The sequence below is a fragment of the Castor canadensis genome, chromosome 10 (genome assembly GCF_047511655.1).
Source record: "Castor canadensis chromosome 10, mCasCan1.hap1v2, whole genome shotgun sequence".
NCBI lineage: Eukaryota > Metazoa > Chordata > Mammalia > Rodentia > Castoridae > Castor > Castor canadensis.
In genome coordinates, this window is record NC_133395.1 from 115,773,090 (window position 1) to 115,799,666 (window position 26,577).

The following is a 26,577-nucleotide window of genomic DNA, read 5'->3' on the forward strand; positions in this document are numbered from 1 at the left end:
CTTGTTTAACGAAGGGGACACGCTCGCAAACTAACAGAGAGTACTATGGCACCAGGCCATGTAATTTCCCAGGAATAGTGTCATACATGTAGTCTGTCATTGTGAAACATCCTTATGTAGTTCATGACGCCATCTGCCTCCTCCTTTGCCACCCACCCCAGAGGACAGGTAGCAATGCCTGGAGACATTTCTGTTGGTCACAAGTTGGGAGAAGGACAAGTAGAGGGCAGATATCAGGGAGGCTGGCAAGGAACCAACGAGGCACAGGATACATCCCACAGCAAAGACTTCCCAACCCAAAGTGGCAACAGCGAAGAAGTTGAGAAATCCTGATCTAAGCCAAAGCAGGGACAAGTGTGATGCCACAAAAATAGGTGCCCTAACACTATCGGTGACCTGAGACTTTGGTCTCCTCATTTGTACAAGCCATGCTGGGGGTTGACGAGAGCCAGTTTTGGAAAGCGTGTTGCTAGTACAGGTCTCACACCATCTTTTTTCACTTCCCCACTGAAGGGAGAGGAGGGAGGCAGATCAGAGAAACAAAAGGTTTGGTTAAGTGGACGATAATGCTTTGGAGCAGCCTGCATGGATGGGTCCTGTGTCCTAGGTGGAACCCGGTGAGGATGTGGGTGTCCTCACAGGGTGCCAAGAGAGACACACACATTCCAAGGGAATTTAATAGGTCAGGTACATCGTTGATCTATCAAGCCATGCTAGGGTGAGGTCAGGTACGGGCATGGGGTCTGCAGAGCAGGACATCAGCTCCATGACCTGCCTCAAAATCCAAGAGCCACTGCCAGGACAACAACAGCAATCATGGCCAATATCCACAGACGGATTAAATCTACCCTTGGCCTTGAACTCAATCCTCCTCACAGGTTATCTTATTTAATCCTCACAAACACCCTGGAAGAGGCGTAGGACAAGTGTCTCCATTTTACAGCGACTGGTCCCAGGTCTCATGGCTCAGATGGCACTGAGTTTCAAAGTCAGGACTCTCTGACACCACAGTCCACAGCCTTTAACTACTATGGCACTCTCTTCCCAAGCCATTCCATCTCCTCATCACCTCTGCAAGACCCCCAGATGCTAGAGGAAAGTGGGAAACCTGGCTGCTCATGTAGTATAATTTCAATTACAACAATTAATGTGCTCACACACACCACTGCAGGACATTTCCGGCAGTAGTCACTGCTAAAAGTGTTTACTAATGAATAGCACATTAAGAGATTTTTCTCTAAACTTCTCAAGGGTTTCTTTTTTTAACAATAAACACAAATTTTAATAGTTAATATAACAAAAAATAAATGTATAAAAGGAAAAATTTATAAAACTTGTTTGTAATTTTTAAAACATGACTGTTTAGCAAAAGTCTACTGAACAACTTAAAATTATTGCCTAGACCAGAGGCTGGCAAAGTATAACCTGAGGGTCAAATCCAGCCCTTCCTAGTCTGCTTCTCCCTAAATAGATAGGTAGACAGATAGACAGACATAAAGTTTAGGGATTTTTTTTTTTTTGATGGGACTGGGGTTTGAACTCAAGACTTAATGTTTGCAAAGCAGATGCTCTACCACTTGAACCACACCTCTAGTCCATTTTGTTCTGGTTATTTTGGAGATGGGGGGGTCTCGAGAACTATTTGCCCAGGCTGGCCTCAAACTGTGTTCCTCTCAATCTCAGCCTCCTGAGTAGCTAAGATTATAGGCAGGAGCACTGGCATCTAGCTTTACATAAAGTTTTATTGGCACACAGCCCCATCCATTTGTTTAATAAATCACTATGCTTTTTGCTACTACTGCAGAGTTGAGTAGCTGTGTGTAGACACAGGGGAACACTACACCTCTTTCTAACCTGAGCCAGAGATGGATCTCCTACCTCCCACCTCTAACCTTCTCACCATGTGTCACTAACTTGTCTTGTGACAGCCCCAAATGGATACACCAAGAGGCTAATGGAGTTGAAGTTTTGGAGCCTCCCACTTCACAGGCTCCTCCTTAGAAAGGTGTCCAGATGGCCCATTTAGTTTGAAAATAAGTTTAAATTCTTTTTCTTAAAGAGCTCCCCCTTGAAAAAAAATTCTATAGGTTTCCGACTCCTCAAGTGATCTGCCCCAGCCTGAAGCCAAGGACATTTCACCACTCTTGTGCACAATTCCAGACCACGCATTCAGAGGTGAGAAGATCTTATCCCACAGCCCCCAAGTGGCTCCAGCCATGATGCAGTCTGACCTCCAATCTCCCACAAGGTCAACCCTCTTCTAAAGGCAGCTGCCCTGAAAAGCACATTTCCCAGGACCCCAGGAAGAGGACCCCCCAGTCAGTACTCAGGGTCTGTCAGCAGGTTCGCAGACATGCCACAGAGGACTCCTGATGACATTCACACCCACACAAAGGGAGTGGAACACACAGCACTCACACTGTCCTTCTGCCATGTGTCACTCCCCTGAAGCTCACCATCCAATCTAACTACACATTTCACAGTGCACAGCCTCTGAAACCAGCACTTCCAAAAGATGAGGGGCAGATGATGGCCTAAAACTGCCAGCTAAATGACAATGCTGTTTGCAAGCACAGTAGACAGGGGACCAAATGACCTAACAAAAGGACATGTAGATGTCTTAGTTTTCCAAACACTTCTCCAGCGCGGCTGTCTGTGATGGTGGCTTTATATCAGCCCAGTTGTCGGATCTGATGCCCACCCACGCCTGCCAGTCGGTGGACAGTGTCCTTCACTCCTGCGCTGTCCCTCCCTGGTCTATTCTTATCTCCCCTTTTCCCTGGTGTGGGGGAGGGAAGCCATCTTTGTAGACTGCAGCTGGTGGGTGGGATAAGCAGGTGTCGAGTTTGAAAATGACCTTGCCCATCAGCTGGTGGGAACCAAGAGGACAAGGAAATCACTGTGTCACTGTCTGCTGGGTCCCAGCCCCAGAGAAATAAGGCACAGTGGGGCCTGGGGAAGGGAGGCAGGGAGCTTTCACACACACACACACACACACACACAGGGAAGTCACTGGACAAAAAAATGTCACCCAGGAGAGTGAAACTGTCACTGAAGAGCAAAATAAAAAACCTAACGGTAAGGATATGTGGAAGTGCTTCCCAAACCACAGAGGTACAGAGATAAACAGAGATGGACCCTTAGGAAAATGCAGGGGGACAGCTACACTTTGTGTGTGGAGCTGGTAGATTCCACTAGCGGAAAGGCGATGGTGGCAGGGGAGGGGAGGTCCCAGCACCCAGCCAGCCAGGGTTGAGAAAATGGCCGATACTGTACCCCTCCTGGAAGAGGTCCAATAGCCGGGACACACTCTGGGAAGAAAGAGTCCACTAACCCAGCTTCCCATTAAATAGGGGTAACTGGCTTTGTTCCCTGCAGCTCCAGGGACCAGTTGAGAGCTGAAGAGAGCGATTTTCAAATAAAAAAGGCCGAGCCCGCCCTTTCACTTTCTGACATCCTTTCAGTTGCACAACTCGATCCACTGGGTGACCTGACTCCTGGGTCCTCGGAGAAACAGATCGTCCCCTGCCCCCATCAGCTCCAGTGGAGCAACCACCAAGACACCCTCTTGGCACACACTGGGCTGCTTCTGTTCCTCCTTTCCCATGGTGCGGTCATCGCTGTCCAAGGATGAGTCACCCGTGAAAGCCACACATTGTCCCCATTGGACAAAAGTCTGAACCAGGAGAGGGCCCATTCACTCTTTTCCGAGAGCCAACCCGTCTTTCTGCCACGAGCAGAGGACGCTGCCCTACACTGGAGCAATGGTGATGAGGGAGACGCCTCAGTGCCTCGCAAACAATACAAGCAGCAGTGACACGATGACAACCAAGCACCGCTTCCTTCAAGATGCTTAAGACTAAAGAGTTGCCGCACTGACAGTTGATCCCATTTGCTGCCGTCAGCTAAGGCTCTGGACTGAGGAGGTCTGTTATGCATGGCATGTCATTTCGCCCTCTGAGCCACCCCAAAGGTAGATCCTATCATCAGCCTTCTTTTATATGCAAGGAGCATAGCACAGAGAGGTTAAGCGACTTGTCCCAGATCACACAGCTAGCTAGTGGTACATTTGAACCAACTCAGCCTGGCTCCAGATCGTGTATTCTTCAATATGAAACTATTGTTAATTTAAAAGAAATTTAGTGTCACAGTGAAGCCCATTATTTTGTACAATTAATATATGCTAACAAAACAGTTAAGGAAGGAATTTAGAATTGTAAGTTAAGGTTGAAGAGGGGATGATATTGTCAACTGACTTTTATATCATGTCCCATCTTCCCCCTCCAGAGATGCTACAAGCTGGCTTTTCAAATACAGCTCTACACCACATCAAGACATTTGATCATTGATGGACCATGTATGGCACGGTGGCCTCATGAGATTATATTGCCCAGTGATAATCAGGCTGTCTTAGTTTGTCAGAACAGGGCTCTGTGATATTCCCACCAAGATGACATCTGCTAACAACACACTTCTGAGAACAAGTCCCCATCGTGAACAATGCATGTCTGGACACCAACAGCATCTGCCAGGCAGCACGCTGAGCTTGTGACTCTGGGGACTTCCCTCTTCACAATCACGCTACTCATACTGTCCTGTTAACAGATGAAGACACCAGGCTTGGAGAGGTAATATCCCAAGGCAAGGTCATAAAACAGCAGGAATGTGAACTAGAGAACGTCAGATTCCAGCGCCTGCATTCTTTCTACTATCTAGACCATCTCTCCCAGAATTTCAAGATTTTCCAGGAAAAAAAGTCAGAAGTAGCATGTGGTGAGGGTTGAGAGCAACCAAGTTCAATGAGTAAGCCACTGGGGGCAGAGCTGAAGTGCAGCCAGGGCCACCCACCTGGCCTCCAGCCTGTAACACCTGATAACCTCCAGTGAACCCTTCTCCCTCTGGCCCCTGCTTTGCTCATTTGTAAAAGAGGAATGAGAGAGCAACGGAGGGCTTCTGAGCCTCGGTGGGCTACCGTGCTCCTGCCCATCTGGATCGGGGGCTGTAGGTGCTATGTCTGCCCTGGATGGGAGGTATCCTGTCCACGCCCAGCACATCCTGCCAGTGACAGTAAGGAGTCCCAGGCCTCAGCCTTGGTGTATTCTGGGAGGAAGTGAAGAGTGGAAGGAAAGAGGGGAGGCTAGCTTTTGAAAGAAGCTGAATGGGGGATGCTGGGAGAATTTGAACAAGCACTCCACCCAGGTCTGGGGCACAAGCACACACAGACACTCACTGAGCTTGGCCCTTCTGGTGACACACAGGCATGTATAAATGCACCTCAAAAAAAGGCTGAAGAAAAAAAAGTATTTGAAGAGATGAGAAATCAAACCAGGTAAGACTCTGCCAAATGAAAACTTTGCTACTATAAATAGCCTACATAATATACTTAACATCCCAACAAAGACACGCTTTTAGCTGGGGTGGATGGTGGTGCACACCTGTAATCCCAGCACTCAGGAAGATGAAGCAGGAAGATCACAAAGTCCACAGAATGAGATCCTGTCTCCAGGCAAACCACCAACATGAATTACAACATTTGCATAAGGAGATCAGGAGTGAAGGTACCAAGAAACACTTTATTTAACACCCAAACCTCCAGGTGCCTGGCTCATGGTTTACCTCTCCTCTCCTGTTTCCATGCATAATTCTGGGGAACAAGGAAGACTTTGAACTTCAAATAGATACTTATACTCCTGATTCTGCCTCTCACTTGTTGGGCCCCCAAGTTGACCTCTCCTCTCACCTGAGAAAAACCAACAACCCAGGCTTCAAAAGGAAGGGACTCGCTGAGGTTAGCCAAAAGACTAAAAATCGTATGTTCTCCCTCATATGCGGACATTAGATCAAGGGCAAACACAACAAGGGGATTGAGCTTCGATCACATGATAAAGCAAGAGCACACAAGGTAGGTATGAGGATAGGTAAGACACCCAAAAAACCAGATAGCATTTGGTGCCCTCAACGCAGAGAAACTAAAGCAGATACTTTAAAGCAACTGAGGCCTATAGTAGAAGGGGACCAGGAACTAGAGAAAAGGTTAGATCAAGAAGAATTAACCTAGAAGGTAACACTCACGCACAGGAAATTAATGTGAGTCAACTTCCTGTATAGCTATCCTTATCTCAACCAGCAAAAACCCTTATTCCTTCCTATTATTGCTTATACTCTCTCTACAACAAAATTAGAGATAAGGGCAAAATAGTTTCTGCTGGGTATTGAGGGGGTGGGGGGCAGAGGGAGGGGGTGGAGTGGGTGGTAAGGGAGGGGGTGGGGGCAGGGGGGAGAAATGACCCAAGCATTGTATGCACATATGAATAAAAGAAAAAAAATTAAAATAAAATAAATAAATAAAAGAAGGGGACTCACTGGCTCAGATGATGTGGACATCTGGTGTTTGTGCTCTGCATCATCCGACTCCTGTCTGTAGATAACAGCACCTGCCTTCTCACTGGGGACTCACCCTCCCTACTCACCACATGTAGGTACTGATGAGGCTGACCCTTATCCTCTACCCCTTCCAGAATTCCAAGAGAGACTAAGAGGCCCACGCTGGAGAACTCAGGAAGTTCTGTTGGGACAGGTAGAATGACGAGTGCTCCCCCCCACAGCTATAGGAGTGTCAGCCTGGAGCTGTGGATGTCATCATATAGAAGTTGTTTCCACAGGAACGAACCCAACACAGAAGAAAGTGGGGCCTAATAACACTGAGCCACTGGATCCAGCTGTGCTTGAAGCTATCTACTCTTAGACCTTCCATTTAAACAGCCCATTACATTTCCTACGCCGTTTAATCCTGAGTGAATTGAGTTTCTGTCCCTGTGACACACAGTAACAAATCCTAACTAATGGAACCACTGCATAGGGTTACAAAGTCTCCAAGTCACACGGGGCAGTGGAGACCCTTCACCCAGCAGTGTTTTGCACTGTTTTGTATGCTGGCCTAAGAATAATTTGCTCAGCCTTCTAGGTTCAACCTCAAGCTGAAATTAAGCTATCCTGTCTGCATGACTCCAAGTCACATGGTAAACCAAGTACATCTTCATGGAGCATTAATTTAAATGACGCAAAGTGACTTCAGATACTTGTCATTAAAAGATATATAGGTTCTCACCTGGGTACAGTGGCTCACTCCTGTAATCCTAGTTACTCAGGAGGTGGAGATTGGAAGGATTGCAGTTGGAGGCCAGTCTAGGCAAAAAGTTAGTGAGACCCCCCCATCTCAAATAAATCTAGGCGTGATGGTGCATGCCTGTCATTCCAGCCATGCAGGAAGCATAAACAGGAGGACAGAGATCCAAGCCGGCCTGGGGAATAAACCTGAGACCTTACTTGAAAAATGCCTAAAGGAAAAAGGACTGAGAGTGACTTAAGTGGTAGAGTGCTTGCCTGGCTGGAGCAGACCCTGAGTTCAAATCCCAGTACCACTGGACAGATAGATAGATGGACAGATGTGTGGATGGGTGGACAAATAGATAGATAGACAGATAGATAGATAGATAGATAGACAGACAGAAAGACAGACAGATAGCTGTCTTAACCAAATTTGGTTCATTCCAGAATGAAAGGATGGGGTTGGTGGAGGGCTCAAGTGGTAGGGCGCCAGCCTAACAAGTGTGACTCCTTGAGTTCAAACCCCAGCAAAAAAAAAAAAAAAAATGAAAGAATGGGTCAATATTTGGAAATCTCATTAACTGGATCAAAAGAAAAAACAGTAGCAAAAACAGATGTCTCTTAAGATACCAATCATGTTAAATTCCAGCATTGATTCCTGACTTTTAAAAAATCTCTTACCTTAGACAGGAACAAAGGGAAACTTTCTTAAGAAATACGGAGTTCCAACCAAAGGTGCATTTCCTGGAAACTGAAGTCAGTACAAGCTAAGAATGACTGTAGGGACTGGGTGACATTCAGGAAGCAATTGCCAATTCAATTACACAAGAGAAAAAAAAAAGTTTGACCAACTGGAAAAGAAAAGGAAGCAAAATCTTATTAATTTATACATGATATGATTATATGCATGAAAAAATCCTTCCCCACAAACAATAATATTTTTTAAAGATCTGGAAGGCTCTCAGAAGAGACAGGATAATTTATTTGGTAGTATTATTCAATATTAATAAAAGAAGTTATCCATCAATAGCTTTTCTAAGCACACATGCAAAAAACCAAAACCTGAATATAATTACAATGGTGACCCAGCAAAAGGGAATATTCTAAAAACACATTTCTTCTATAATCGTAGCAGCTCAGGAAACTGAGGCAGGAAGGTCACTTGAGCCCAGGAATTCAGGTCCAGCCTGGCAACACAGTAAGACCTCATCTCAAAAGAATTTAAATAAGTAAGTTAAAAAATAAAACTACATTCCTTTTTGTGTTCTGCCACATTCCCCTTTTATCTGCCTGTGAGAATTTTCTAAGCATTCCACAGTGTAACATAGATGCTATCAGCCAAGTGCCTTGGACCAACCATCTCTGGTGACCAGAAACCCATCTCCTGAGACTGCCCACTCCCCCAGGCACCTGAAGCAGCCCAGCAGGTCCTCTCTTTCTAGCTCAGAAAAAGGAGACCTGTTTTTAAGATCATGGCCATCTGTAACAAAGCCGGCCACAATGACCTACACACAGGACAGCCCCATCACCGCCTACCTGCACTAGCCTGCGTGCTGTTCCACCCACAAATTAAGGCCCTTTCTGCCCCAGGACCTTTGCCCATGCTGTCCCTTCTGTCAGCCATGATTCACCTCAAGAAGGCTTCAAGGCCTGCTCTTTCTTTCTTTTTTTTTTTCTTTTATTCATATGTGCATACAAGGCTTGGGTCATTTCTCCCCCCTGCCCCCACCCCCTCCCTTACCACCCACTCCGCCCCCTCCCTCTCCCCCCTACCCCCTCAATACCCAGCAGAAACTATTTTGCCCTTATTTCTAATTTTGTTGTAGAGAGAGTATAAGCAATAATAGGAAGGAACAAGGGTTTTTGCTAGTTGAGATAAGGATAGCTATACAGGGCGTTGACTCCATTGATTTCCTGTGCGTGTGTGTTACCTTCTAGGTTAATTCTTTTCCATCTAACCTTTTCTCTAGTTCCTGGTCCCCTTTTCCTGTTGGCCTCAGTTGCTTTTAAGGTATCTGCTTTAGTTTCTCTGCGTTAATGGCAACAAATGCTAGCTAATTTTTTAGGTGTCTTACCTATCCTCAGCCCTCCCTTGTGTGCTCTCGCTTTTATCATGTGCTCAAAGTCCAATCCCCTTGTTGTGTTTGCCCTTGATCTAATGTCCACATATGAGGGAGAACATACAATTTTTGGTCTTTTGGGCCAGGCTAACCTCACTCAGAATGATGTTCTCCAATTCCATCCATTTACCAGTGAATGATAACATTTCGTTCTTCTTCATGGCTGCATAAAATTCCATTGTGTATAGATACCACATTTTCTTAATCCATTTGTCAGTGGTGGGGCATCTTGGCTGTTTCCATAACTTGGCTATTGTGAATAGTCAAGAGGCACCTGCAATAAACATGGGTGTGCAGGTGCCTCTGGAGTAACCTGTGTCACAGTCTTTTGGGTATATCCCCAAGAGTGGTATTGCTGGATCAAATGGTAGATCGATGTCCAGCTTTTTAAGTAGCCTCCAAATTTTTTTCCAGAGTGGTTGTACTAGTCTACATTCCCACCAACAGTGTAAGAGGGTTCCTTTTTCCCCCCCGCATCCTCACCAACACCTGTTGTTGGTGGTGTTACTAATGATAGCTGTTCTAACAGGGGTGAGGTGGAATCTTAGTGTGGTTTAAATTTGCATTTCCTTTATTGCTAGAGATGGTGAGCATTTTTTCATGTTTTTTAGCCATTTGAATTTCTTCTTTTGAGAAAGTTCTGTTTAGTTCACTTGCCCATTTCTTTATTGGTTCATTAATTTTAGGAGAACTTAGTTTTTTAAGTTCCCTATATATTCTGGTTATCAGTCCTTTGTCTGATGTGTAGCTGGCAAATATTTTCTCCCGCTCTGTGGGTGTTCTCTTCAGTTTAGAGATCATTTCTTTTGACGAGCAGAAGCTTTTTAGTTTTATGAGGTCCCATTTATCTATGCTATCTCTTAGTTGCTGAGCTGCTGGGGTTCCATTGAGAAAGTTCTTACCTATACCTATTAATTCCAGAGTATTTCCTACTCTTTCCTGTACCAACTTTAGAGTTTGTGGTCTGATATTAAGATCCTTGATCCATTTTGAGTTAATCTTGGTATAGGGTGATATACATGGATCTAGTTTCAGTTTTTTGCAGACTGCTAACCAGTTTTCCCAGCAGTTTTTGTTGAAGAGGCTGTCTTTTCTCCATCGTATATTTTTAGCTCCTTTGTCAAAGACAAGTTGGTTATAGTTGTGTGGCTTCATATCCGGGTCCTCTATTCTGTTCCACTGGCCTTCGTGTCTGTTTTTGTGCCAGTACCATGCTGTTTTTATTGTTATTGCTTTGTAATATAGTTTGAAGTCAGGTATCATGATAAGGGCCTGCTCTTTCAACATTCACGTTTGTGTTCAAATGTTATCCTCTCCAAAAAAAAAAAAATCACTCCTTGTCTCCCTATCTAAAGGGCTACCCTCCAACTCTCCAGACCTTCAATCTACTTTATTTTTCTTCATAACATGTGTCACCAGCTGGCGTCACTTTATGCATTCATGTGTTCACAGTCTCCCTCTCCACCAGAAGCTTAGCACCATCAAGGAAGGAACCACTATCACTCCATTCACTACTGTATCCTCCACCCCAAAATAGTCCCAGACACACAGAAGGGGTCAATAAATGGTGGGTGGATGGATGGATGGATGGATGGATGCATGGATGGATGGATGCATGGATGGACAGAAGGGAGGGAGGGAGGGAAGGTGGATGGAAAGGTGGGTGGATAGAAGAGTGGGTGGATGGGTGGATGTGTAGGTGGGTAGATGGATGGATAGTAAGTGGATGGATGGATGGATAGAAGGGTGGATGGATGGGTAGGTGGATGTGTTGGATGGAGTCCTTCAATCCCCAGATCCAATCTCAATTCTACCACCTGAATTTTTTCATTCATTTCCACATCTCTCCAAATATCAAAGATATGCAAGCTGTATCTACCACCTACTCCCAACAGATAGTATCCACCTCTGTCCGGGACAGATAACCCTAGCTGGTCTCTCATCCCTGAGTTTGGCCTTCCTTCAAAGCTCTTTCCCAATCTAGTCAGAAGTCTTTTCTCAAAATGCAGATTTGATCGCATCACTCCTCTATTTAAAATGCTTTCAGTGACCTCTTGGTATCCTTAGCACTGTGTCTGAGCTCACGGAGCCTAACCCACTATCATATTCCACAATCCAGTCATGCTGATCTACTGTTCCTTTGTCCAAAACATCACACTCCTCTAGCCTCAGGGCCTTTGCACATGCTGTTGCTTCCATGTGGCTTGTTCGTAACTTGGCTCCCCTCAGGTATGCTTCCACTTTTTATTACCTCCCCAGGGAAACATCAGATCCACTTCAAAGTTCCTCCAGGTCCTCACACGGGGGTAATCCATGCACCACCAGAAAATGGCTTGTAAAAGCCTGTGTCCTCCTGGACTATAAGGTTTACAAGAACCAGCTGGTGACATTCACGACACTCAGCACAATGCCTGGCACCTACAGACGCTTGGAATAGATTTCCTTGGCTTTACCTTAAAACAGGTCTCCACCAAGTTGGCACAGGGCTCACGTCTTTGCGTCACATCTGAGGCTGCTTTTGGCATGCTGACTCACCACCCCCACTCCCCAAGATGACCATGTCCACATCCGTGCTCACACCTGCACGCACACACATCTCTCGGGAACCTGTCACTTAAAGCGCCTCTCCTACCGTACGTTCTCAACTCGGCACCTTGTTTCCTGCCTAAATGTTAGAAACAGAATATAAGAACTAATATGCCAAGAGCAATTCTACCCAGATTTGACTGGAATCTATCAAGAAGAAGACAGGAGAGCTGGCAGTATGGCTCAGTGGAAGAGCACCTGCCTAGCATACATGAGGGCCCGGGTTCAATCCCCAGCAATGCAAAGAAAAAAGAAAAAGCCTTTCTTTGCCATGTCCCTCTCGGCCACCATGCCTACAGGACTCATATCGAACACATTTAATATTACTCGAAAGTCTTTTTTTAAAAAGTCAGAACAGCACCTGTATAAGATTTTTTTTCTTTTTCTTTCTTTTAGCAGTACTTGGGATTGAACTCAGAGCTCTGCACTTGCTAGGCAGGCATTCTACCACTTAAGCCACTTGAGCCACTCCACCAGCCCTTTTTGCTTTAGTTAATTTTTTCAGATAGGGCCTCTAGCTTTTCCCTAGTGCTGGTCTTGGGCTGAGTTCCTCTGACCTCCACCTCTCAAGAACCCGGTATTATACAGCACGTATATGACTCTCTCTGTAATTATAAATACGCACTGTATTTAGGTGAACAGAGTGCTTTTTTATTACAAATGCTTGTCCTTCTCAGTGACCTCACATGTCTATCAGATCTGAACCAAACACAATACCAGCTGCTACCTTCACCTGTACACTCGCAGCATCACGGCCTGAGCTGTCCTGACCATGGAGTTCTAAGGCACCAACAGGCCCTCTCGCTGCAGATGCAGCCTCTAGGCTTCACATGAAACTCATGGAAGGCGAGGGTGGGGAGGACCAACATACAGCACCACCAGGACACAGTAAGACAAAGTGAAAACAAAGGCAGGGAAGGCCCTGCTCTGGACAGAAGGAGGCTGAAAACACTTATGGACCAAATGCAGTGCTTTCCAGGACTGGGGCCTGGATGCAGGGTGGACAAGGTAAGAGGTGTCTTGCAACACCTGAGGAAATGTGAGTGTGGACTGGAAATTAGATGATACAATAAGATTAGCACTAATTTATTTACTTTTTTTTTTTTTGGTGAGACTGGGGTTTGAATTCAGGTAGAGCAGGTACTCTACAGCCTGAGACACACCTCTGGTACATTTTGGTCTGGTTATTTTGGAGATAGGATCTCATGAACCATTTGCCTGGGCTAGCCTCAAACCATGAACTTGCCCCATCTGAACCTCCCAATAGCTGGGATTCAGGCATGAACCACTCTGGCACCCAGCTAGACTACTGCTAATCTCCAGAGGTGGAAAAACGATAGTTGGTTATGTAGGAAAATGCCCTTATTTTTAGGAGATGCAGGCTAAAGTATTTAAGGGTAAGGTGTCAGAATGTCTCAACTTACTTCTAAAGGGTTTAGCCAGGAAGAAAGTGTACACGTGTTCTCTCTCCCTCCCCCTGCCTCCCCTCTTAAGCACAGGCACATGGGTGTGTGGGGGAGGTCAACTTTTTTGTAGATTTGCAAATCTTCCAATATATATGACTGAGTAGAAAAATAACAAGGCAAAGGCTAATTCTTTGATAATACATTACTGTTTACGAAGATGAAGAATAGCAAGTTAAAGGGCTGTTAGAGCTCTAACAAGAGACTCCATTCTGAGTGGTTTCAGAAGTCACCATATTCTCCGTACAATACTAGGAGTTAGATATCTTTTCCCGCTTTCAGCGACACCCTGGGACCCTGATCCTCTGCCTAAAATGCTTGTCCCTCCCCCACATTTCACTGGTGAGGTGAATGTTATTAAAGCAGGTTATTAGAACCTACTCTTTTCTTTTATTATTCATATGTGCATACAAGGCTTGGGTCATTTCTCCCCCCTGCCCCCACCCCCTCCCTTACCACCTACTCCGCCCCCTCCCGCTCCCCTCCACCCCCTCAATACCCAGCAGAAACTATTTTGCCCTTATCTCTAATTTTGTTGTAGAGAGAGTATAAGCAATAACAGGAAGGGACAAGGGGTTTTGCTGGTTGAGATAAGGATAGCTATACAGGGCATTGACTCACATTGATTTCCTGTGCGTGGGTGTTACCTTCTAGGTTAATTCTTTTTGATCTAACCTTTTCTCTAGTACCTGGTCCCCTTTTCCTATTGGCCTCAGTTGCTTTTAAGGTATCTGCTTTAGTTTCTCTGCGTTAAGGGCAACAGATGCTAGCTAATTTTTTAGGTGTCTTACCTATCCTCACCCCTCCCTTGTGTGCTCTCGCTTTTATCATGTGCTCAAAGTCCAATCCCCTTGTTGTGTTTGCCCTTGATCTAATGTCCACATATGAGGGAGAACATACGATTTTTGGTCTTTTGAGCCAGGCTAACCTCACTCAGAATGATGTTCTCCAATTCCATCCATTTACCAGCGAATGATAACATTTCGTAGAACCTACTCTTGAGGCCGGGGGTATAGCTCAAGGGTGAGGCCCTGGGTTCCACGCCCGGCACCAAAAATATGTTTTAAAACTCATCCCTAACTTATCGCCATGTCCTACGAGAACATCCTGTCCGTGTGACGATGGTTAATGACAGACACTCCTGCTCCTCAGAACCTGCGTGTGGGAGGGAGCCACGTTCAGTGTCACTCATCGCCAGCACAGGGCCAGACGAGTGGAGTTCAAACCCCAGTGCTGCCAAAAACAAAGCCCACTATGATTACAACAACACTAAAAACTAAGGCTGTGCCTTCCCCCCTCAAAAAAACAAACAAAAAACCCACCGAAACTAAAACAGTAGGTGTATCTCAGAGGAGATGGTGAGAACTCCCCACCCCCACCCCCGCCCCAGCAGAACACCCTAGATAACCCAGCACTTGGTGAGCACACGCTGACCAAGTATACCTCATGGGCCCGGGGGCACCTCGGCCAGCAGGCCTCCACTGTCTCCGAGCCACCCTCGTACTGCTCCCGGTACCCAGTGCCTGGCTCTCGGTTGGCAAGGTCGATCTACCTCCAGAGCCAGTGTCATGCTCCTGGCTGGCAGGAATTTTCTATCAGATTCCCCAGGAGGGAGAGTTTCGTGACGCACACAGACTCCAGCCAGCAAGGGGAGGGACAAGGACAGGTGCCACCATCCGCGCCTCCTGGGTGGGGGCTTCTGAGCATGTCTTTGCCACATGAGTATGGGCCAGAGACAAAAACCCCTCAAGGACCTTCTCTGACCTGTAGCGCGATGTGAGTTGCATATTTCTTGGTGCCACCTCAGAGTGCTGTGTCCATGGCACCCTCTTGGGTTCATGTGTCTTTAGACATTCCCCAAGTACCTGCTGGCCTCCAGCAGCCACTTGGTATTTTTCAAACGAATAAGGTCTATATGGCCCTGAAAAAATAACGTATATATTGCTGGATGCTAGTAGCTCATGTCTATAATCCCGGTTACTCAGGAGGCAGAGATTAGGAGGTCATGGTTTGAGGCCAGACTGGGCAAACAGATCTGAAGACCTATCATGAAAATACCCAACGCAAAACAGGGCTGGTGGAGTGGCTCACGTGGTAGAGTGTCTGCTTAGCAAGTGCAAGGCCATGAGTTCAAACCTCATTATCACCAAAAGTAATAACCATCCTCATAAGAAGGTAGAATAACAAAGACATGAGTGACACAGCTGGGCCCCTCCTTAGGCCCATCTAGTCTCCTATTACACACATCCCCCTCCCTTTCTAGACTATAAGCAGCATGAGGCAAGGTCCTCAGCCACTGTGGCCTAGGCAGGGCAGGAACTCAGATTACTGCTGCCTGAATTTTTAAAAAGTGATCATCGTCTGTTTGGGATTGTCAGAGAGAAGTAGAGGCCATGCATGCCAAGAGCTCCTCCTCAGCTCTGAGGTTGGCAGGAGAGGTCTGGGGACTGATAACAGATGGATGTCCCATGCTGGCTGCAGTGCTGGTGCCCAGTAAAGGAGCTGAGCACTTCCAAGCACATCAGCTCCCTGCATCAATTCTGGGAACCAAGTCCCACCGTTAGCACCTTTCACACACAGACTGAGTGTGAGTGTGTGGCAGAACTTCAGACTGGGCCAGGATCATCACCACTGCCACTCACACTGGCCTAGCAGTCCCCTTCCTGTCACTGGACCATCTTGTGGGTGGGTGACTGCCTGGAATTAGAAAATGCCCGTGGGTTCCCAGTGGGATTGGAACACCCACCCACCCCTCTGCATCTCCATAAATGACTGGATTTCTGAAGCCCAATCCCACCCAAGGGGGTGCCCTCAGCAGCAGGCCTCCATTCCACAGAAGGGCTCTGAGCCCCTGTCTGCAGAGAGAAAGGAAAAGGAGGGTCCAAGCAGAGAAGCAGGTAGGGTAGTGAGAGGCCTGGGGTTTTCCTCTCTCAGAGTGTCAAAGGCACAGGTTTAAATCTAAGCCACTGACATTGAAGCAGGTATTAAAATTCTGCTCCCTCACCTGTAAAAGGGAGGTGGGCCACATGCACCTTACCAGCTGGCTGTGGTGTCTGGGGCCAGAGAGTACCCACAGCCCCTTGCGAGGCTTCCACATTGGAGATGTTATAATTTCCTATGTAGAGGACTGGCCAGGCTCACAGGGGGACTGATGGGGACCGATGGGCTTTTTAAGTGGCTTCACAGGCTGTCTTCCTTTTTGTTTTCCTTTGAGATGGGGTCTTGCTCTGCTACCCAGGCTGGTCTTGAATTTCTGGACTCAAGCAATCCTCTTAATATTCCTGGCTTCATAAGAGACCTTCTAAGATGCTGTTCCAATTCCTGCCTTTGGCCAGTACAAGCACAGACAGACTTTGGTTTGGTGAGGGAAAAAACACACAAGAAAACAGGACTCGAGGTTCAGAAGCTCAGATCTGGGTTGTGGCTCTTCCCTTCCGTGGCTGCAGGACCACAGCCCGGTCTGCCATCTCCATAAGTCTTGGTTTTTCACCTGTGAAATACATCCCCTGCCTCGGGTTCTGGCCACAGAATGGAGCACTGGGTAGAAGGTTAGAGAACTCCTAATCCAGCACATCCAACAGTGTGGGAGGAAGGAGGAAGCCTTCTGTTAAGAAACCCCTCCATGCACACTGATGTTTTATAGGCTTTGACAAGGTCTGCAACAAGGACTCCATTTAACTAGGCTTAAGCCAGCACTGGCCAAACAAGTTTGGAAACAGACTCCATTCCCCCACTTCCCCTGCAATGCTTGTTTAATATCAGAAAGAAAAGGAAAAAAAAAAAAAAAACTGTATTTCTAGCTGACTCTGGAAATACTGGCAGGATCTCCAAGAATCACCTAAGGGAGATGATGTACCTTGTTCAAGGTCACAAAGCCCCTGGGGGATTTCCAGCCCCCAGCTGTCACCCTCCCTTCTGTTGTCTTTCCAGCTTCTCAAGGTCAGCAGCTGATCCTCTGTAGAGTGGGGGAAGCAGAGCAGGTCCCATGCAGCCTTCTGGGCAGTAAATAAAGAACTAATTAAAATCAGTGACCAAAACAGCCCTGGCCTAACAACGAGATGGACGTTGATAAGTGGGCCCGGGAGAAGACAGCGACCAACAATGAACAGGGAGACCAGCCAGCCTCTAGGCCGGGCTCTGGAGGCCTCTCACAGCAGCCTCACTCTGGAGCATGAAAAGCACCAGGACACATCACTGGCACAAGTACTTCATGGGGCCACCTACAAATGACTCTGTTTCCCCACCAATTCAGCCCACCAGAGCAGAACATGGCCAAGGTCCACAGTGGGCGAGGCCCAGGCAGGTTTCCAGGAGAGGAAGGTCTAGTGGGCAGCCAGCCACACAGGAGGTGCTCACAGCACAGTGGCCCCTCTGTATCCATGGGTTTTGCCTCATGGATGCGACCAACTGTGGAGTGCAAAGATTTTTAAATTTCATCTGTACTAAATACGGACAGATTTTTTCTTGTCATTCCCTACGTGATACAGCATAACAACCATCTCTGCAGCACTGACATTGTATTGGGGTAATCTAATAGGTAATCTAATTTAACATATACAGAAGGATGTGCACAGGTTCTGTGTAAATACATTTTATGTAAGAGACTTGAGCATCCTTGGATTTTGGTATCCATGGGAATCCTGGAGCCGATCCCTTATAGATACCAAGGGATGACTACACTGAACAGATGAGCCAGACAGGACTTTTATTTTGGAGAAAGAGACACATTCAGATGCAATCTGTGAGCAGAAGGCCTGCAGGAAAGCCTGAGACCTGCTGGGTAACAGGGATTGACTGGTGAATGAATGAAGGAATTCATGCATGAATGAATGAACAAATGAACAAACTCAAATCCTTCCATTTCTCCAGCATGGTTAAAGTCCTAACTACTCAAGCATTTCACTCAGTCCATTCACAGGACAGATTTATAGTTAGGATGTCTCCCCTCAAAATCTCCTCTTTGTTCCTAAGAGAAGCAGAAATTCTGCTTGCCTAGCTCCATTGCTTGCACAGCAGTGCAAACTGAGGCACAGAGAAGTGTCATTTGGCTGGGGATGTAGCTCAGTGGTATACAGCACTTGCCTAGCATGTGCAAAGCTCTGGGTTCAATCCCCAGCACCACCAAAAAACAAACAAACGGCACTGAACAGAGAAGTGACATTATCCAGCCACAGTCCCTGTGGGCAGCAGAAAACTTCACTCCCTGGGGCTTTACCAGGTAGAGAGCCTGTGTTCCTTGGTCCCTAAAGGATCAGTTCCCATCCAGAAGTGGAAGTAACCAGAAAAGATTGGTTGACCAATAAATGCTGTGGGAATGGATGTCCTCAGAACAAAGTTACTTGGTTACAAGCAACGTTCATAAGTCTTAGGAGCAAAACTGCATCCCCCAGAGGGAGACGTGGTCTGTGAGCAGTGTGTCCAGGGAGACGCTGTCCTAAGGGAGGCACAGTTGGTCCCAGGCCAATCTGTGGTCCTGCATTGTCCCAGCACCTCACCTCAAGGAGCCAGGGCCCCTCCTTTCTGCTCCACCCTTGACCCTCATGAGCCTAGAAATACTAGTAAGCACCTACTGTGTACTGAGCTCCTGGTAAATAACAGTGAACAAAAGGCCTAAGACCTGGGCCCATGGAGTTCGCAGAGCAGAAGCTGAGAGACACTACAATCCACGTAGGTCAAGAACTGCATTGGCTGATGATTGTTCCTGAAACGTAAGTCTAGTGTTATCAATTTCCTGACATGAAAATCTTCCTAGGTCCCTCCCTCTATACAGGTATAAAAATAAACACACAAACTGAAAAGTGGTGTCTTTCTTGGGTGCTGAATGAGCGCCAGGTGCTTTACGATGATCAACCCAGGGTTTCTCAACCACCTTTTGTGGGTGGGATGTGCTGCTGGGATTCCCACTGGCCAATGGCATTGAAGCTTTCCCACTTGGCCACTGCTCATAAAGTGTGCAAGTACCTCCTCCACCAGCCTCTGAATTCCCCAAGAATTCCCCTCTTACCCATCCTTGTGGCCCTAATATACCTGGTGATTGCCAATCTGTCAATCAACGGGCTAGTTTCCTTCAAAGTATCACCAAGTAATAAGGCCTAGTTATACAAGAGACAGTCTCCTGACAATCCCACAAGAAGTATCTGTGAGGGTGTGGAAACAGCCAGTGCCAGATCCCTGAGCCCTGGGGCCCAGGCTTGTTCCTCCCCTTAAACTTGAACAATCACTTCCTTACTCTTGTCTGCTTAAAACTGTAATGAAAAGCTAAATACAAGTCTAGGATCTCTTCCAGCTCCAAATTTTTATATCTCTGAAATATATAAGAAAAGGGATGCTCAGGAAGACATTTGAATTTGTCCTCTGCCTATAAATTGCATTTAGCTATCCTTTTTGGCAACACTGGGATTTGAACTAAGGGCCTCACACTTGCTAGGCAGGTGCTCTTACTGTTTAAGTCACCTCACCAGCCCTTTAGTGTGGTGGGTTTTTTCAAGATAGGGTCTCACGAACTATTTGCCTGGGTTGGCTTCAAACCTCAATCCTCCTGGTCTCTGCCTCCTGAGTAGCTAGGATTACAGGCGTGAGCCAGCCTCTATCTATTTCTTGATCTTTGAAATGACAGCTAAAGTTAAATATTTTAGGACAGGGAGGCCTACAGAGGGTGAGTGCAGCATTTTGTCTCTCCACAGCTCAGTGGGCACATTTACCCCAATGAAGTATATTCACTCCCCATGGCAAATCTGCTCAACTTGGGAAAACGTTTTCCAGAGAAACATCTGGGTGGGCTTGAGTGGGGTTGCCAATCCCACAGCAGAGATGCTGGCAGTACACAGAGCCCACGTCCACATGCTGGATGAGGACAAGGCCCCACTTCCAACTCCTCCTTGTCCCACAGTACCACAGATGCATAATAACAGCTGAGCGTGTCCAAGGCAACCGTAAACACTGCATGCTGACTCCAAGGCTACGTCCACAGGAGACTTTGCCTCTCAGCCAGCACGGCTCTGTTTGCTACCCAAGGAGAGCACTGGGTAGGAGCTGGGGCTCCTTGGAGAGGTGGAGTTGTTGTTCTTTTTCTTCCTACTGCTGGAGTTGGTTTTGAATGAATCCCTGTCTGTCACCTGTGGTCACAAAACAACCCCTCCCTACCTTCCAAGGCCACTGTGAGAATTAAAATGGATAGGTAGGTCAAGTGATCACACAGAGGGTGACACTCAGTAAACACTCAACTGTTGCCAGTGATGGTGGTGACGAAAAAAACCACCTGAATTCTGGAAATCCAACCACGACCTCTTTAAAACCCCTTGAAGGGAAAGACAAGCAGACTGCTGAAGTGGGTGTGCCCAGAGCAGGACAAACTTGAACCTTTTACAGAAGAGAAAATGATGCAGCAACTGCTCCAGGGAAAGACGAGGGCTGCCCAGGCATGCCAGGGAACTGGGTCTCAGGAGAGATCTCTGGATCCCTGTGAGGACAGAGACTTATTGGCACCATCGGAAGATGAAACCAGGTAACAGAGTCCTGAGAAGATGAACTTCCTCAGAGGAGAGAGAAGGGGAGGAGATTACAACCCCAGAGAGGCACCACTGTCTACCCAAGAGACTGGCAAAATTAAAGACCAGATCTGAGGTGCAGCAGGAGATGGGCAAACAGCAGACCTGGCACCCAGCTGACAGGTGGCGCTCTTTACAGAAAGGCTTGACTGAATTTATTAGCATCTTAAATGCCCAGCAACTCTACTCCGCAGTAAGTACCTTAGAGAACTCTCTGCCCATGTGCCAGGAGGAAGATACCAGCAAGCACGTCACAGCATCGTTACAAGTGCAAAAATTAGCACCAGTATCAACATTAACAAGGTGACAGCTCAACAGTACTTCAATGCAGTACGAAAATGAGGCAGGTTCACACAGGCTATCTTCAGAACATTCTAAGACACGTTACTGAATTTATTAAAGAATTACAAAATAAGCCAACAAGCAGAATATGACAGCATGCATTTTAAAATCAAAAACTTAAAAAAGTAATAAACGATGACTTTTTTTCTATAGAGCTAGACACCTAGAGAAAGTTGTGGAAGGAAACACGCATACTATGTACATCACATACATATGCTACGTAGATCACAGGGAAGGGCAGGAGTGGGGCTGGGGCTGAGAATGAAAACACGGATCAATAGGGATAGCATTTTTTTTTTTGGTGGTACTGGGGCTTGAACTCAGGGCCTTGCACTTGCTAGGCAGGTGCTCTCCCACTTGAGCCACTCCACCAGCCTTCATTCTTGTTTTTAACCAAGAACATGCTTTCATTCATTTCTTGGATACTAAAATTAAATTAAATTAAAAATTAGTTTTAAAGGGGAAAAAAAGTGAAGGTACAAAATGAGAAAGAAATGATGACTCCAAGAGAAGATATAGCTACCAAGAAAGAGCTCAAAACCTGTAATCCTAGCTACTCAGGAGGCAGCGATCAGGAGGATTGTGGTTCAAAGCTAGCCTGGGCAAATAGTTTCGAGAGACCCTATCTCAAAAAAACCCTTCACAAAAAAAGGGCTGGTGGAGTGGCTGCAGGTGTAGGCCCTGAGTTCAAGCCCTAGAACCACAAAAAAAAAAAAAAAAAGAGCTCAAGGTCTGCCACTGCCCTCTCTTGGGGGACAGGCCACTCATAAATGTAAACATGACATTCTGAGCCTATGCCACAGTGTTTGGGAATGAATGTCCACAGTTTAGAATGAAAACGTTCAATCCTATATCACATTGGTTCCATTTATACCAACTTTTACTTCTAAGACTTAAAAAATCCCTCATGCTTAACAATGGCATCTCTCCTCTGGTGAAAAAAAGTGAAAGGCAATGCATGACATTTTGTTATCTCCAAAGACTTTTTTTTTTTTTTTCAGTGCAGAGGTCCTTCCATGAGGACCTCAAAGAAGCTAGGCAAGCGCTCTACCACTGAGCTTGACCCCTGCACCGTGCCATCTCCACGTTCTTCCTACCCTTACTGACTTAAGCAGGTTTAAGGCAGCTCTGCACTGCATTTAATTGTTGCATGCAAAAAGAATTTTCAATTTGAACTTTTACCTTTCCTTGTTTGATTCCATTCCTCTGTAGATGCACTGATTCATTACTGTAGGACTGTCTGTAGGCTCAGTGTAGCAGGTCCAGATTTTCTTTCTTAAAAAAGAAAGCAACCAACATTGATGGGTACAACCAACAACTGACACATTAATGTGACAAACACACAAAGAGCTACATTAGACAGGAGAGGACTAAGTCAAAGCCTACCCAGAGTCCACCAAAATCCATTCTCCTTTCTCCTACAGTCACAGGTTGAGCAGACCCAGTCCAAAAACCCAAAATTCAAAACGCTCTGTATTCTGAAACTTTCTGAGGGCTGGGCACCAGTGGCTCACGCCTGTAATCCTAGCTACTGAGGAGATAGAACAGGAAGATCATGGTTCAGTGGAAGTACCAGGTAAATAGTTTGCAAGACCCTACCTTGAAAATACCCAACACACACAAAAAAAAGGGCTGGAAGAGTGGCTCAAGTGGTAGAGCACCTGCCTAGCAATTTTGAGGCCCTCATATCAAACCCCAGTACCACCAAAAATAAAGCTTTTTGAGCACCAACATGTTGCCACAAGTGGAAAATTCCACATCACGAAACATTGCTTCATTCACAAAATTATTTTTAAAATCCCATATAAAGTTAACTTTGAGCTATGCCTTATAAGGCACAAGCATGAAACAGAGATACCTTGGTCCCACTGCCACGATCTCTCATTACGTATATGCAAGTATTCTAAAATCTGAAAAAAATCCAAAGCATTCTGGTCCCAAGCATGTCAGATGAGGGATATTTGGTCTGAGTTTTATCAGGTACTGGGCTTCCCAGGCATCCTTATAGCTAGGTGTTGCCAGATGTCTTTGTTCCCGATGGAATGTGAGGGGAACATGGGCCACTTTCCAGCCAGATCTTAAAACACGGGCATGCCTTGTCCACCATCCCGGCTCTGACTACACAGGTGATGATGATAAATCTGGAAAGGACCGAGCAACAAGACAGAAGGCACCTGGGCCTTTGACTGATTGCAGGGAGCACAATCACCCCTCTCACCTGGAGCGATTTCTTTATTCTTTAAGCCACTGTCTTATTGGGCCCTATTTTTATACCTCATGAACCTTCATCCCAGTTGAGATTACGACTACATACATTTCCTCATTGGGGCCCTTGTGATGGTGGGTTTGGTTATTTGGAGCATGGGATGGACTATATTTATAGGGCCGGATGAAGCCAAACTCTGGTCACAGGTCAGTAAACTACATGCAGTTTCATGATGGCTTCATCTGTGGCAGGTACTCAGGGGAACTTAATGAATGAGAGATGTAGAAAGCATGTAGTATCTTAGTGTAGAGTACCTGGCACAGAAGGAGGAGCACAGGTGACATCCACAAATATGAGTGGGCATTTCACCACAAAATGACTACCTGGCATGGTAAACACCATCCAAATGCACATGATACCCACAGGAAAGATTTAAGCTGAAGTACGTGAGAGCCACAAAGGATAAGAGGAAGACAGGAAAAGAGAGGGAGCGAGGCAGGGTCAGAGAGAATATTCTAGAAGTGTGGAGGATTTGCCCACACTCTCCTCACTCTCTGAGCACTCCCCCTCCATAGGAGCCTGAGCTACAACTCTGAGGTGGCCTCTCCAGCCTCCGCCACTGTCCCTCACCACTGTGTCTGGAGTGTTAGCATCAAAACATAGATTCTCTTTGTATGATGTGCTCCAAACACAAACCAGCTCCTTCATTTGTTATCATCCAAGCAAACAGCGGCCAGTTTCCACTCTAGAAGATGAGGTTGAGGGGCAGTGTGTCAGTTTCCAGTGCACCTCAGGACAACCTTGACACCCATGCTCTAAGCTGCTGCATCAGCAGGTTTTTTTTTTTGCATTTTAAAACATTCCTTTAGTATATGAGAGGAGATTCTGTTGTGACATTTCCATATATACAGAAACTGTACCCCAGTTTGGCTCCATTGAGCATCCCAGATTGCTTGGCTGCATCTCTGGCCTATCCACCTCCATCTGCTCCACCATGGGTCAGCCTTTCCCCAGATTAAGGCACCATTTGGACAAACTCTGTGAGCAGGACCAGATTCTGGGGCCACCTGCACCCCAAAGCACTGGATAGAGTCAGCGTTAGGGAGAATTTGCAGCCACCACCTCCCATTCTGCCCTTTCCTATAACTTGCAGAGAGCCAGTGTGAGATATTTTTAGCCTCTGGCTGCCTGTCCTGGGCCACTGCTCTGGCTTCCATCAGCACTAACTTCATAAACTGAGGCCTGTGAGTCCTGGCATAAGGTGAGAGTGAAGATAAGGATTCCTGGAAGGATGGGTAGAGGGACTTGAGTGCAGGTCTAGAGGGACTGCTGCAATTAGAACTGCTGCAGAGAGTGAGGGAGAAATAGATTGGCCACACGTGGTCACTTCTGTGACTGGAAACGCTTCGATCGGCTTCGTCTCAGCTGAGAAGCCGAACTTGCTTGGTGTCCCAACCTGTTCTGCAGCACAGCAAGTGTGGTAAGGGGTCTTGATGCCTTATCCAGAATCACGCCTCTACAGGCCTCTCCTCGAAGTCACAACTGAGGAACTGTGAAAGGGCAGAGCCTACTCCTGACTTGTCCTGGGTAAGGACTTCCAGAGTTTTCTTCCCAGGATTGGAAGAGGTATTCTCTAGCCTGGAGCTAGGGGTGGGTATTGAGGACACCCACCTCTGTACCCCAGGACTGAGGGACGCCAAGGACCAAACACTGACATGGATTAGCTCACCAAATTCTCACACCCACCCTAGGACTCCACTCGCCCTAAGAATCAGGAGACTGAGGGGTAGGGGTAGAGGTGTAGCTTGGTAGTACAGCCTGTGTTTAGCACACATGAGAACCTGGGTTCAATCCCTAGTACCCAATCAATCCAACAATCAATCACTCAGGAAACTGGGCACAAAGACCTGGCAAAGGCCATACAGACAGCAAGTGGCAAAGCTGAGACCTGAGCTGGCCTTTGACCTGGGAGGCTGCACTCCTCACTGAGCTCCTCACCACTGCACTATAACATATACAGTAAAGCTCAGTCAAGGCTGAATGAATGAATAAGCAGAGAATCTCAAATTCAAGTTCAGGAATGGCATGGGTGAGGGAACAGTAAACTATGAGCAGGAACTAACCTCAGCCTCCATGCCAACCTCAGCCCATCAGGGGCCACTCTGAACCTAGGGTCACCAGCTTCTGAAAAAGGAACGTACCAATGCTTCATGCTATTGTCAGAAATGACCACAACCACTGCTGACAATGTGGATCATAAAAAGAGGGTTCTCATTACCCACAGCCCCACAGGAAAGCCAGGATCCCAAGTATTTTACAGATGGCACACCCAGAGTCCCAGGACGCTGTTACTTGGCTCTGGTCACAGTTCTGAGATGAGGACAGTTTTCAGACTCTGAGCAGCTGACTGAACAGCCTGGGTTATTCCCACCACTTGCCTTAGTTGATTAGAACATTACAGAGATAAGAACTGTGCTAATTCTTCGTGCAGAAAGTTCTGTGTCATCTCAGGTTCATCAGTGTTTCCTATCCCAGTCACTTCCCTGGAAGAGGAAGTCTAATTCACCCCAGGTGGAATGGGACCACTTGGCACCCGCTCCCCATTCCTCTCCTCAGCTGACTGCTGCAGCATCAACCAGCACTGGCCAAACATCTACCTCCTGCAAGGCACAACCCTGTCCACTGGGCACCGAGTCCTATTAATTCTCCCTTTTAAAACCTCTCTTCCCCAGCGCAGTGTGGTGGTACATGTCCTAGCTACTCAGTAGGCAGAGATAGGGAGGATCACAGTTCAAGGCCACCCCAGGGGAAAAATTAGCGAGACTCCATCTCAACCAAAAATCCTGGCATGGTGGTGCAAAACTGTAACCCAAGCTATGCAGGAGGAATAGGTAGGAGGATTGTGATCTGAGGCCAGTGCCAGGCCAAAATGCAAGACCATATCCAAAACATAACTAAAGCAAAAAGGGACTGGTGGAGTGGCTCAAGTGGCAGAGTGTCTGCCTAGCAAGCATGAGGCCCTGAGTTCAAACCCCAGTACCACCAAAAAAAAAAAAAAAAATTCTCTTCTCAAGCCATGTGCAGTGGCATATGCCTACAATCCTAGATATGCAGGCGGCAGAGGGAGGAAGATTACAGTCCAAGGCCAGTCCAGGCAAAAAGCACAAGACCCTACTTAAAAAATAAACTAAAAGGAAAAATCATTA

At 46.6% G+C, this 26,577-nt stretch overlaps 1 protein-coding gene across 2 annotated transcripts in view; it reads right to left on the reverse strand.

Moving 5' to 3' along the window:
• The window catches only part of LOC109681673 (rho guanine nucleotide exchange factor 3), a 299,591-nt gene that overhangs the window by 242,125 nt on the left and 30,889 nt on the right, over positions 1 to 26,577 (reverse strand). Inside the window, exon 2 of one of the 2 annotated variants that reach the window (XM_074044006.1) lies at positions 22,348 to 22,440. In XM_074044006.1, the coding sequence (XP_073900107.1) occupies positions 22,348 to 22,391 (44 nt within the window). In that variant the 5' untranslated portion in view covers positions 22,392 to 22,440. Of the gene's footprint in view, positions 1 to 14,719; positions 14,740 to 22,347; positions 22,441 to 26,577 lie in introns of those variants that run through there. The other variant, XM_074044008.1, reaches the window with a different exon arrangement.